This window comes from Rhizophagus irregularis, chromosome 18 (assembly GCF_026210795.1).
Source record: "Rhizophagus irregularis chromosome 18, complete sequence".
In the NCBI taxonomy this organism is placed as follows: Eukaryota; Fungi; Glomeromycota; class Glomeromycetes; order Glomerales; family Glomeraceae; genus Rhizophagus; species Rhizophagus irregularis.
This window is the reverse complement of record NC_089446.1, coordinates 2928641-2943497: the sequence shown is the minus strand read 5'-3', so window position 1 is coordinate 2943497 and position 14857 is coordinate 2928641. Positions and strand designations below refer to the sequence as shown.

Below are 14857 nucleotides of genomic sequence, written 5' to 3'. Positions count from 1 at the left end.
ATTACGATTAATAACAATTATAACAATTGTACATAAGCTTCTTACTTTTTTTCGCTACTCTCAAAAAAAGAAGAAAATGAATTTCCAATTTGAATGTAAACTATCCTTTTATCTACTTATTTTGTACATTATAGACATTTAATTTAATTCTATTATTACCTAATACAAATATATCACGCAATAAGAGGCGCAGTTAAAAATGGTATTCGTCTTGTCTAAAATTGTCGAACAAATAGTAAACATTTACTTAATCATATGATATACATTTATGGTATCACCTTTAAGTACTTACCTAATCTTCTAATCTTCGTTCAATAATAGTAATTTATGTTTTTAGATTAGGTTGTAAAGGATTTTTATAGAATTTTATTGGGCATATCTATCTATATATGATTGTTTTTTATTAGTTGTTTATGGTAAAATGCACATTTTAATACTTTATAAAGAAAAATTAAGTTTATTTGGAAATTTAAATATCTTTTGTGAAAAAATAATTTCCGTATTTGTAATTAATTTCTAATAATAACAAAAAGGTTTCGGCCGCCTTCACGACTAAAGCCGGAAATTGTGAATTGTATGACAAGATACACTCATTATAGTAAATTTTTGCCGCCATTCAAAAAAAAAAACCGGTTTTTTATAAACACAATGTTCACTTAAATTTTACATAAATACTCCCATGTAAAATGTACAAGGGGGACAATTTGAAAGAATTGTTTTTATTGTCGGTTCCTGCATAGTGTACAAAGGTAAACTAATTTTCTATTATACGAAATTTACGAATTTTTTTATTTTGAAAAATATTTACTTTTTTTTTATATTAATCTAAAGATTTTATTTTTTCCTTTGTTTTTTTTTTCATCACTTATTAAAAAAAAATTTTTTTTCGATTTTTAGTCTCACTTCTCTAAATACCCCTTGTTCGCCGTCTCTTTACTTTTCCTCCTCTACCTACTCGCAATTTTTTTTTTTATACTTACAATAATTCTCACCTCATGCCTTCACAACATAACGCAACAACTGCTTCTCTCTTAGAGTTTGACTCAAGCATACCATACAACATTTTTATACGAAATTTAAAATTATTACGGGCTGGTCAAGTCGTCGTTGACTTTAATATAATACTCGATAAGAATAGAGTTATATTTTATGGACCGCCTGATAAAAATAAGTCGAGGACGGTGAGGGGTAAAGTGAGGCTAGAAGTGGCTGGAAAGTTACATGTTAAAGTAAGTTATTATTTCATATTATTAAACTAAGAAACCCTTATGAATGTTTTGAGTTTATCGAGTTCATTGATACTTTTTCTCCATGGATGTTTATTATTGTGTCACCAACTTTTTTAAATATCCCTTTCTAACTGGTGTATATATGTACATTTATATATATGTATATACGTATTTATTTATTTATTTATTTATTTATTTTATTATATTATATTAGGAAATTATGCTCACTCTTGCAGGAGAATTCCATATAATAAATGAAAACTCTGATTCGATTTCTGATGAAAAACCACTCCAAGGAACATTATTTTCAACTTGCATTTTATTGGCAAACAAACGTACTCTTGTCCCAGGGATACACGAATTCTTTTTCGAATTTCTCCTCCCAGGAGATTTACCAGAATCTATGAGTTCGGATCTGGTCTTATGTGAGTACTTTTTGAAGGCTGAACTTGTCTCTCGAGGTCCAGATGATTTGTCAGCAGCTCAAAATAAGATTGTAGACGTTGTAGACTTATCCGTACAACGAACCTTATTACAAACTGATGAGCATATTAAACAAGGCCTTGGTGCAACCCGATATACCGGTTCAAGGGATAAAATTCTTGATTATGAATTCTTGATACCAAGGATTATGAAATTAGATTCTGATACTTTTACATTTCATGCACGATGGGATGGTCTTCGCGTTGATAATGTAAAATTTTGGTTTGTTCAAACTGAAAATTTTAAAAATTTACGATCGAAAGAAGGAGATGAATCGCTTCCTGATCGTAAATCAAAAATCATTTCTGGACCTTTCTGTTTCGATCTACCTAAAAAGGAACCTTTAAAATTACAAAGTAGACCAATGGTTTTCCAACTGCCAATCACTCAACCTCTTGTTAGAGATTATGAATTAAGTAATGTTGAAATTAGACACAAACTTGTTATCTCTATTCAAATGGCAAATAAAAATAAGGAATTGATCTCATTAAGTATTCCTATAACGATCGAATCAATAGTATCAGATGTAGATATGATACCACCACCTTGTCATATTAGTAAAAATAATCAAGCAGCACTTCTTCATTTTGCCAATAAAATTTATTCTGGAAAATCAATAGAGGACAACGATCAACCAAAATTATCATCATCTTCGTCTTCTACTCCTTCTTCTTCTTTTAAACGATTTATTCGAACTGAAAGAAGAAGACATACTGTCTTGATTGATCAATCCAGTGAATCAACAACGAAAGCTGAATCTGTCGACCAACCTACTTTTCAAATTTCACGAAGGTCTAGTAGTGTCGTACGAGGTCGCAGATCTAGCAATAATAATAATGTGAACGTAATCAATACTCAGAATTCAATTAGCACAATTATTGAAAGTGCTAGTGAATATTCCGTTGATGAATCTAGCCAGGATAACACAATTGCCACCACCGTTACTTACACAAATAATACTGAACATGAAAAGAACTCCAATGGTTTCCCACAAAAAGGAACTCACAAATCATCTTTCTCTGGCAATATGATCGCTGAAAAATTCAACAAGTTTAGAAACCGGGGTAATGCCAAAAAACGTATTAGTAGAGCTTCATCTTCCGCATCCACTGCTAGATTCGCCCCCGGATTGATTGAAGTTATTAGCATGCGTCCTGATACTAACATTGCTAACATTAACAATACTTCATTAACGACTTAATTTCAATGATGTATCGCGCAAAAAAAAAGAAATCACAAACACACAAACATACAACACAAACAAAAAAAAAATATTTTTAAAAATTAACCAAAAACTTACAAAAAATCATAGAGCACATAATCAAAAAAGTACATTATTAATTCCCCTTTATTGCATAAAAAATTTCAAAAATTTCAACTTTTAAAATTAATTTCTGTATATACACAAAACATTTCCTCTCACGTGCACATATAATATATCATTTTTTTTTCAAACATTATTTTTGCATGTATGATAAAAAATTTGATATGTGCTCCGTAGATTTTTTTGTATGAATTTATGAACAATTACATTTTTTTTTCTCTCGTTATTAATTTTTTTGGGATAGAGAGGGATATACTAAAAGAAATGACAATCTATAAAGATACTACTTAGTTTTTTTTAGAATGATTTTTGGGTTTATTTTTCTTTTTCCCTTTTTATTAGTTAATATTAGTGAAACAAAAAACAAAAAAAAAAGATAATATTTCGTATACTTCCAAAAAAAAACCTTATTAATTATCTCACATTATTTTATCATTAATTCATTTTTACACATTTGTTATTTTTTTCATTCATTTATTTTCTTAACAATCCGAATATAATTATTTTTATTATCTGTATGATTTTAATTTTTTTTTTTTTTTATTCATCCTTCTTTTATCTCGTCTTCCCTTCCTTCCTTCTCTTCCTTCCCTTCATTCCTTTTTTCTTGTAAATAATGTATTTATTTGTTATATATTAATTATCAAAAAAATTTGTTTTTTTTTTATAAAAAAAAAAATCAAAATTTTTTTGTTATTCATTAGTAAGAAACAAAAATTTTTTTAATAAAATTATTAAAAAGAAAAAATAATTCTTTTCATTAAAATATTACACTTTTTTTTTTTATTATTAAGATAATAATATTAAAATGTTTTGGAACAATATACTAAAATATAATTTACAATTTTTTATATATATATATATAGTAGATAAAATATGTACACATATTACAAGTATATGCAAATAATAAGATGAATTAATAAAAAAAATAACCTCTTTAAGAAGCTCAGCTTCTTCTTTAGAATGAATTAATCATTTCGCGTAATTTCGTGAAAAAATGCTGCGCCATAATTTCTTTTTTTCATGAATTCTTATTGGGAAATCAAATTATATATTTGATCTGTTCACGGAAAAGGAGCTGAAGATTGAAAAGATGAATTAATTAGTTGCATCAGCTGATAGAACACCCTTATTCGTTTCAATTTAAAAAATATAAATATATTTTTTACAATAATTCCACTTACATGTTTATTCTCCGGGGGCGTAATCGTACTATTTATGTAATAGTGGAATGATCATATGAAATTTATATTTTATTTATTATATTGCGTGATCCACAATGAATAAGACACTAAACGAAAATAAAAGCTAAATGGCGAACTATTAATAATTAATTTTAGTCATCAATAAAATTATAATTAGCCAAATATATATTTATAAATCGTATGAGCGGATAAATAAAGCCGAATAAGAGAACCGAATGAGTGATAGTTTGTGCGACTCATCTACATATGACCCATATTTGAAGTTCGGAATTATAATTACGCGCGATCTGTAAATTATAATTTTTAAGGGACGCGTTTTTATATATTTTTGGTTTAATCATATTATTTTAGTGGTTTATACTAGCCATAAAAGATGATATTAAATAATTTTTTTTGTAAAAATTAAATCCGATTATAAAAATATAAATAAAATAAATAAAATTCAGGGAACTGAGCCCCCTTAACCAGGTTCACACTAGATCCAAGCCTGAAAAAAATTCAATAATGGTGTTCCGATTGCTCGAATGTAAGTAAAATATTAAATAAATTTTTAAGTACGACAATTTTTTATTCAAATAACTGAAATCGCTCATTGTTTTTTTTTAAAAGTTTGAATTCCACTTTGTTCGATGCAGCGTTACACGCATTATTACATTATTTTAAAAACAAACAATAAAAACTGAATTTAATAAGATATTTGATAAAGAAATTTTACTGAAACATATCTATCTGCAAATTCATTATCTTTAATATCAAAAATTGAAAGGATTTTATCTTTTTATATTTACAATTTAAGAATTAGTTTTTCTGGTCACAATTTTACTAAAAATATATTCCGAATAATTGTATGCAAATCTTATATTTGACTTCTTTGTTGTAATAAAAAATTTTGCTAAAATTACAGGTGATTATGACGATGCAGATTCTTGTCGTAACTTATCAGTGCAGAATTTTTGCGTCATTTACTATTTCCATATAGAGATCTTAAACATCATCACATTAACTGATAGCAATATGATTTCAATTCCTTTTCTATATATTATGGAATTGATACCGTTTCAGATTCATGATACGAAACTTTAAGGGGTAGGAGTAGCATATTTAATATATTTAATATTTATTTTTAATGTAAAAAAATTCAAAAGCAACTCCACAGAATAATGGTATGAATTATAACATTCTATAATTAGAACGTTTTCTAGATTCATTATTCACCCGCATAAAAATATCAGGGATAAAGGGATAATGTTTCGATATCATAAAAATAGAAATGTGGCGATATTGGATTATCATTAACTTACATGATTTTGCATTTCATATGTGATTACTTTTTTTAAACTGCGCCACATTTTTTTTGTGATTCCCTTTATTAAATCTTTCTTTGCCTTTATTATACAACATTTACGCAAGTACAAGAAATTAACGAGATCCATGTTAATTCAGATCTACTTTGCTGTAATCTTTTTTCTTTTTTTTTTCCTAGTCAAGGTTCAATAAGACCCCCGAATATCTCTCATTCATGTCAGATGAAAATTACTCTGTATTATCTCAGTAATATTAAAACTAATTTGGATTATTGGTTAGCTTAGAAATCATGATATGCAGTTTAAAATTTTTGAAAAATACCCCTGAAATAAAAAAATTTTATATGATCAATAAGCATGATTTATACATTGATTGAGCAAACTTATTTTAGAATATTTATGCAGGAATCAGGCCATTAGGCACAAGCCTTACCTAGTTGGCGAATTTCGGAAAAACGTTCAACTTTATCATCACCAAGACTGCCGAGGTAGTGCCATGACCAAAACCTAATAGCCAAACGATAGGGTCACCAATGCTCGCTTATTCTATCAGAGCAAACAGTCGATTAGGAATATGCAAGATTTTAATGACCGATATTTTGAGACATCAAATCAGATTAGTAGCATTAATTCCAGTAATCCCAGTGTCCGATCAATAACTCATTGGATGGGGATATCGGTTGAAGTCTGATATCTCTATTCCCCATCCAATAACCATTAAATATACCATAAGGCATAAGCTCTTACATTTTCAGTCATTTGCAAAAAAAAGGATATAAAATTTTTTAATTAGTGAATATATTTATATATAGTATATTAATTAAAAGATATATTGTAAAAATTACATCTTAAGTGGTTCCAATCGAGCGAAAATGATAATTTATGTTTGATTTAAAAGCTTTACTTAATTATATGTATATTAAATAATTAAATATTATTTACCCGATTATAAATTCTTCGATAAATGCACATTAACTGGGGCACTTGTTCTTCACTTAAACATAAATTAGTGAATTGCTTCTTTCTTATTAATTTAATTACAATTCGTAAATTTGTAAACTTTTTCCGCCATATTTTTTTTAGATTCGCCCGCATTGACCTTTAAACTTATATTTACATGCAATCTGTAAATTGCTATTTGAAATAGACGCGTTCTTTATATATTCTAAATTTATTTATTTAAAAATTACAATATTTAAGTCATTAATAATAAACCTAAACGTCTTTAGGAAAAGGTAACTTTGTGATAGAAATAAAATATAACACCATAATAATTATTTAAATATAAAAAAATTCAGGAAATTAGGCAGGACAGCAGCGGATCCAGCCCGAAAAAAATTATTATTCGAATGAATGGTGAAGTACAAATCATTAAGTACGACGGTTTTAATAAATTTCTTAGTGAACATTCTATCAATCATTAATTTCAATCATTAATTCATTTACAAAACTTTCTTTTTTCTTATGAGAGAATATGACAGAAACATCGCCTATTTTTTTTAAAAAAAAGAAACCATTCGATAACATTATACAGTACATTCAAATATCTAAATGTTATAAGATCTTTTAATATTAATTCCTCTTTTACCTTTATTTACGATATTTTGTAATCAATAAAGTAATTTATTTTATCAAAATATATAAAATATATCTGATATTACAGTTTGATATATATATAAAAAATAAAAATAATTGTTATTAAATATACTAAGAAGTGGGGAGAATTTAGGTACTATTTACTTTTTTTTTTTTTTTTATCTACATGAAATTTTGTTCGGTCCAGCCATTAACTTGAATAATCATGATTAAAAAATAAATTAATTTGATTTTCTAACAATTGAATACGTTTTTCAATATTCAAGGTTTCAAGCGTAGAAAAATTTTCAATTGTGCCTTGTTCAACTAAAGATAATAAATTAAATATTTTTAATACATAATTTATAAATATTTTTTAAAGTGTCAACTAAATACCTATGTCAATAAATCCATGTTGGACTAAAGTTTGGTAAAATAAATTTTTTTGCAATTCTAATATTTGTATACGTTGTTTAATATTCGCATAATTGTTTGTGCCTGATCCTGTTACAACTGAAAAAGTAAAATATTACTATTATAATATACGACTCATAAATATTTTATGTATAAAAAAAATAATTAATTACAAACCTGTTTCTATAACATGATATCCACTTTCGTTTAGAATTTGATAAAATGCGTAAAAATTTTCTTCTAAGGTTTGAACACGTTGTTCGATAATTAGGCTTCCATGTGTAAAAGGATTTTCTTGTGGTAAATACGGGAAACATGCTTCATTATTGTTTGAAACTTGACAAGGAGATTGTTCTGGCACAAGATCAGAAGGATATAATACTAGAGGTGTCAAATTAGATTGTTGTTCAGGTGTAAAGTAAGAAAATGGATTCTCTTGTTGTAGTAAAGGTGGTGAAGGAATAAAAATATTGTTGCTAGAAATCGAAGATGTAACAGAACCATTTTCTTGTTGTATCATAATATTATGCAGAATTTTTGCATCAATTTCTATTTCTTTATAAGTATTTTTAACAATAGCAGGCTCTGATTTCCATAAATTACTTGCAATATTAGAAACATTCTTTCGTTCAATAGTAATATTTTTTGATTTACATTCCATTCTCACCGCTATTCTATATATTATGAAAGGGTTTGGAACTGATTTGTAATTTAAAAGCTCATAAGCAGTAATATTAGGTGGAAAAGGTGGTCTGTATTGATTTTCAATTTTTGATAAACTCATTTTTTCTTGAGATTAATTTTTATTAAAAAATGGAAAAAGAAAAAAAAAATGATGAAACAAAGATTTATGTCCTTTTAATTTATTTTTATCATTATTCGTTGCTAACCAGTAAAAAAAAACAATGCCATTGTTCTACCGGCAAAAATGACAAATGACAATTATGATTTGTTTCGGAAAATTGAATCGATCCGGGGATCTCTATTACAAACATGCATAGCATCAATAAATGATTAAGCCCATTTGTAAAGCTTATTTTAAAATTTTGTACATCATTTGATCACAAGATGATTCAATGGAATCGATAACAATAAATAGATTGTTTACGTACTGATTACATTGTACGTAATTTGAAGTATCATTAAAAATTTTTTAAAATTCTATACATGGAAAAAAAAAAAATTATGGCATGTTATTAAACCTTTTTAATCTAAATTCAGAAATCATTCTTATAATAAATGCTTAATCATATTAATCATATTCCTTATCTTTAATCTATACTCATTGTCTGAAATTTTTTTAAGGGGTAAAGTAGCAATAATAGATGACATCAATAATTGCGTATTTTTTATTTTATTTAGCATGATCTATAATCAAACTCGTACAAATATCGGAGAAAATTTGTATCCAATATTCCTATTGATGGTTGCCCGTGATAAATTGTAATAACTAAAATAGAAATGAGTTACAATTTCATATGCGACTTCTAAGGATTCATTCATTTAGATCATTTAAATTATCTAGAAAATTTATAGATCACATGATTAAGAAATTTTAGTCAAAAGGACATTAACTATTATAAAAATGTTTGGATCTTATAATCTTATACATAATTGGGCGAACCTAAATATATACTGTACATGTTCTATATATATCACTTTACGGCATAAGCTGTCTTTACCTAAAGTTACCAAAATTGAAGTATTATTTAATAGGGAGATTCTGTTTTCCCAACACCGATAATATTCATCCTTAACGTATTTAAACAAATTAGCACGGAAAATACCATTTATGATATAATAGAAAATTTTATTACCATGCTTTTAATGAAGTTAATTAATTTATTTGACATGAATTTCATGTTATAAGAGAAAATTTTATAAGAATTTTTGATTGGAAGAAAAAATTTTATTAATTTATTATATTTTTTTTATTCGGCAATTATTATTATGGAGTTTTATACGCTATTTAATATTTATTTAAATATATATTATACTCGTAATTATTACACGCTCATTAGGATTGTGCGGAATTCATTGTATCGATATTTTTTTTATCATGCCCGATATTTTTAATGATGATCGACAATATAATTATATTAGCACTAATCCTATATCACGTATAATAATATTGTTATTGAACGGGGCTATATCGGCCTTCGGCCGATATTTTGACGCCCCATTCAATAACATACAATTATAATACTATAATTGATATTATATATCGCACCAATTATTTGTTTCTACTATGAAGAATATTTCGAGTTTAAATTTTTAAAGGATGATTGTCAATGAGGTTGTCTTTCGTTCTCGCGGTCGAAAGTATGTATTTAAAGCACTCTAACTAAAAAAGAATATCCTTTATTGTTCGTGTCTTTCGGTCGAATGATTTTCGGGATCAGAATTATGAGTTTTGATGGTGAGTGACAAGTAGTCAGGTCTTGTACCAGACCTAGTTGCTGACAACACTAATCTACTCAGAATAAATGTTCAACCTTTTTACGACCAAGTGAGGATCATAAAACATCTGGCCCGGGACAAACTGATTTAGTTACACGGACAAATCTTTAACCAAACGACCATATGTCAATATTGGACATTAATATATTCATTAAATGGCTATGCTTGTCTACTCATTTTTTTCGCTTTTTGTATAATCCAGGCCGTTACGTTCAATTTATCTTTTAGGATACCTTAACATACTCAGTAAGGTTGCGTGCCGTAAGTATTGATTATTATATTTCGAATTACAACCTAAGCGGGTTGTAATATTATAAATATAAGTTGTAATTCGGTTGTAAATACTATGCTATTGTGGTTAACTAAAAGATGATAATTCTGATTTACAACCATTATAATTACTTGATTTTTAGACTTACAACTATTTACGGCAGGCAACACTAATACTCAGTGCTCATTATGAATTAGTATAAGGCGCGTCCATATGAGACGCGTTTCTGTCAGTTGTTCTGTGTTCATCGCACATTATACTACAAGTTTCTATATTGCTTGACAAAAACCCTAAAATGTACCAAAAAATTATTTCACTTAAGAGATATAAAATATTTCATAATGAAATATTTTATTTTCATTTTATTAAAATTATGTCAAAAATTAATATAATGGAGCACTCTTTTTTCGATAAGGATTACATACTAATTAAGCAGTGTCAATTCCCAACAAACAAAAATGGATATATATAATTAAATAGTATTTATCCCGAAGATATTAATGTACATTGTTCATTATTTAAGATTCTAAATTATTTTGTTGTAAATAAGGGCATACCGAAAAATTTTCATTAAAAATTCGATTCAATTAAATTCAAAATGAAGATTATTGTCCTAGAGTTTGAGCACATTCAATATTTGTGTCAGGTGCAAGAGAAGAATAATTTAATTTTGGAGTTGTCAAATTTCAAATGAAGATTGTTGTTCAAGTGTAAAGTAAGAAAATGAATTTTCTTATTATGATAGTAAAGGTGGTGAAGGAGGAAAAATATTTTCACCGGAAATCGCAGATGTAACAAAATCATTTTCTTGTTGTATCATATTATACAGAATTTTTGCATCATTTTCTATTTCTTTATAAGTATTTTTAACAATAGCAGGTTCTGATTTCCATAAATTACTTGCAATATTAGAAACAAACTTTCGTTCAATAGTAATATTTTTCGATTTACATTCCATTTTCACCGCTAATCTATATATTATGAAAGGGTTTGGAATTGATTTGTATTTTAAAAGCTCATGAGCAGTAATATTGGAAAAGGTGGTCTGATTTGTTCAATTTTTGATAAACTCATGTTCCTTTTTTTTTCTTGAGATTAATTTTATTAAAAAGAAGGGAAAGAATGTTAAATCCAATTTATGCCTTTTTATTTATTTCATTCGTTAATTCAATAAAAAAATGGTATTATAATTTGTTTAATCCTGCAGTCGGAAAATGAAAATTGAATTGATCCGTTATTATTATATCAAGAAAATTCCATAGTATTTACATGAAATTTCGTACAACAGATAAAATCAATAGAATCAATAACAAGTAATAACAGGAATATTCAAATCTTATTTAATTTGTTTTTAATTTCAAAATGTTTACGTACTTTACCGAATTATAGGTAATTTAAAATTATCATCAAAAATTTATAAAATTCTGTATAAAAAAAAATATATGACATGTGTTATCAAATCTTTCTAATCTAAATCCAAAAATCATTCAAATCATTCTTAAAAATGAGTAAATGCTAATCATGTTTCACTTTCTTTAATCTAGATTCGAAATCAAATTTCTTTACTTAAAAAATATGATTGTATCTTTGAAATTTTTTAAGGGGTAAAGTAATACGAACAAATGGCATTCACAATGGCGTATTTTTATTTTATTTATTGATGCAAATTTGATATGATTTCTATAAATCTATAATTAGAACGCTTTCATATTTCGTACAATTATCGGAGAAGAATTTGATAAATATTCCGATTAAATGACATGACCTGAATGACTCGTGATAACTTTGTAATAATTAAAATAGAAATGTGGCTCAATTTCATATGTATTAGTACGCCTTCTTAAGGATTCATTGATTTCATATATTTAGATCATTGATTATCAGAGGATATTTCTAGATCACGTGATTTGTGTTTGGTTATTAATTCAAGGAAGAATTTTAGGCAACACCGATAACATTCATTCTTAACGTATAAATAATTTAGCACGGAAAATACCATTTATTGTATAATAGAAAAATTTATTACTAAATTATTCGTAATCACATTTTGAGCGAATGACTTTTCATCATGATTGAAATGATAGTTGAGATTGAGTTTCGACTTATATCTTATGAGAGTCACATAAGGGGTTCTCAAGATGGTAGAAAAGGCAAAGAAGGATATATATATAATGATGATTTAGTTAACTGTAAAAAATTAAGTGCAATTACATGAATTATAATATCAATCCCGGTAAGTTTGGATTATGGGAATTACTACATGATTTTCAAATTCAACATCGCTCAGAAAAAGCAATGTTGATACTTTATCAAGAATGTATGTATGAAGGCAATGATGTTTAAACTTTTAGTTGTTTCATGCTAGAAGCAATAGACCTTTAACCTTGGAAGAAAATTCATCGTCAAAATCCTACCATTACTGATAATTTCGATATAAAATATGATATGCTGTAAATTTATACTTTATTTTTAATTTCATGTGGATATTTTAATAAAGATAATTAATTTTACAATATTTGACATAAATTTAATGTACCGTAATAAGTGGAAGTCTTATAAGGAATTTAATTGGAAGAAAAATTTTATTAATTTATTACGAAATTTCTTTATGATGAAGGTTATCAGTGAGGTTGTCTTTTTGGGCTTATTATCGTTCTTGTAGTCGAAATTATGTGTAGGTCTTTGAAGCATTTTAACTAAAAAGAATATGGATGATTTTATTTCAAGATCGGGATATTTCGGGATTATGAGGTTTTGAGGCGGCTCATAGTCGACTAATTGCGAGTAACAACTATTTGAAGATTTCTATTTTTTATGAAGTACAAGAAAGTACAACAAACCATGTCGACATTACCTGTCGGATTATGTTGAATTCGGGATCCTCGTATCTTAGCCGCTGATATCACTAATCTACTGTTATAAGCCGTTATGATGGCAAATAACTTATTAACAAAGCACATTTTACTTGCGTTATGAGTAAAATGAACATTATTTTTTTTCTAGAAATTATAAAAAATAATTTTCACTTTTATCAAGCGATACATAACGAGCATCAGTAGTATAGTCTAAGAAAATGGGTGGGCGCCAATACAGTTAAGTAAAATACGATTTTTTTTTCGTGATCTTTGATCTTCGCATATCTACAGTATTTAGTTATACGAAAGATTCTAGAACGTGCAAGATCGATACGAGTTAGATAATTAGATCTTATTCTATAAATGTATTTACTTTGATATAAAGAAATAAAGATTTTAGATCTAAAAAAATAAACTAGTAAATATTTAATAAAAGAAGGATCACTCAATCTGCACCGCATTTGTATCTTCCAACTTTTGTTTGTTACACTAGTAATATTTCACGAAAGTCAAACACGAAATTAACGGAATCATGTTCATTCATACCTAATATCATATCTTTTTTTCTATCTTATTTCGGAATATTTATGCAGCAATCAGTGACAAGATTTTGAAGTATCATCTAGTCAACCAAGAAATTTCTTTCCCGGAAAAAAGTTCAAACCTTACCATAAAGCATCTGGCCGAGGCAATCTGATTTAGTTATTACACGGCGGCCATTCATAAAAGAATTTCTGTGTACACTATATATTAATTTTTTTTAAAAAATACGGGTGGTTTATAGTATTTGTGTTTGGTGAAAAAAAAGTAGTCTGCGAGAAAATTTGTCTCATTATAACGAGTAAATTATGCATCAATGATGAAAAGATTTATTATATGTTTTTCGGAAAATATCTGCATTGTTTCATAAATAAAGAGGAAATATTTTCTCTAAAGAAAATGATAATAAAAGTTGATATTACCAACCGACTAGTGGTCATATTTTCGTTTATAGTGTCTAATTTTCTTAACATATTGTTATGAAGCGAAGTGAACGAAGTGAACAGTGAGATGAGTAATGTGATTGTACAGTATAAAAAGCTTTTATAAGTTGTTGTATAAAAGAAGTACATTAAGATATACATATATCTTACAAAATTAATTCAGAATTACCGCGATTTTGACTAAATTAGGTGGTTGTAGTTTTTTTTATTAAATGCTATTTTTGTGTTTTTGTATTTGCTTGTTTATTAGCGTAGTTACCATTGGGTAAGGAGAGTTAGGCAGTCAGGACAGTGTCGGGACCAATAGGATTCCGCTTCGTTTTTCGATTTGGCCTCGGCTTTTTTTTGGGGGAAGAATATAAAATTTAAAATATTTCATTATCCGTTGAGAATTACCGGTTTAATTTTTAATTTTTTTTTTTAGTTGATTCGTCAATGAACTGCTATTTAAAAGGCGACGATAAGTTCATATAATATACACCTTAGTAGTAATTAGGAATTTAACATTCTTCAATAAAAGATACCTAACTGATAATGAGTTAATGTAACTTGAATATAATTATTACTATTAGATCACTTAGATGCGTAACGAGACAAATTCAAATACAGTCAGATAAATTTTTTTCCTTAAACCGAATTTTTGCCTTTGAAGAGTATCTTTAGATAAATTTTTTTTTCCTTAAATCGAATTTTCTGCTTTTAGAAAAGTATCTTTAGATTTTATTAAAAAGTTAAGTAAACAACGTACAGCCAG

At 27.1% G+C, this 14857-nt stretch overlaps 3 protein-coding genes across 3 annotated transcripts; 1 reads left to right on the top strand and 2 right to left on the bottom strand.

The window, feature by feature from the left end:
* Positions 1-995: 995 nt before the first annotated feature.
* On the top strand, positions 996-3800 carry OCT59_010254 (uncharacterized protein; the record flags this gene model as incomplete). The annotated part of the gene is made up of 2 exons (XM_025315205.2): positions 996-1229; positions 1444-3800. The coding sequence occupies 2 exons, from the start codon at positions 996-998 to the stop codon at positions 2911-2913; spliced, it is 1704 nt and encodes a 567-aa protein (XP_025183432.1). The 3' UTR covers positions 2914-3800.
* Positions 3801-7331: 3531 nt separating this feature from the next.
* OCT59_010253 (uncharacterized protein) lies at positions 7332-8318 on the bottom strand (the record flags this gene model as incomplete). Its single annotated transcript, XM_025325002.1, has 3 exons — positions 7332-7447; positions 7517-7633; positions 7712-8318. 3 exons carry the CDS (start codon positions 8316-8318, stop codon positions 7332-7334), a joined length of 840 nt encoding a protein of 279 aa, XP_025183433.1.
* A 2683-nt stretch (positions 8319-11001) lies between these two features.
* Positions 11002-11223, bottom strand: OCT59_010252 (uncharacterized protein; the record flags this gene model as incomplete). Its single annotated transcript, XM_066132895.1, has 1 exon — positions 11002-11223. One exon carries the CDS (start codon positions 11221-11223, stop codon positions 11002-11004), a length of 222 nt encoding a protein of 73 aa, XP_066000497.1.
* Positions 11224-14857: the final 3634 nt, after the last annotated feature.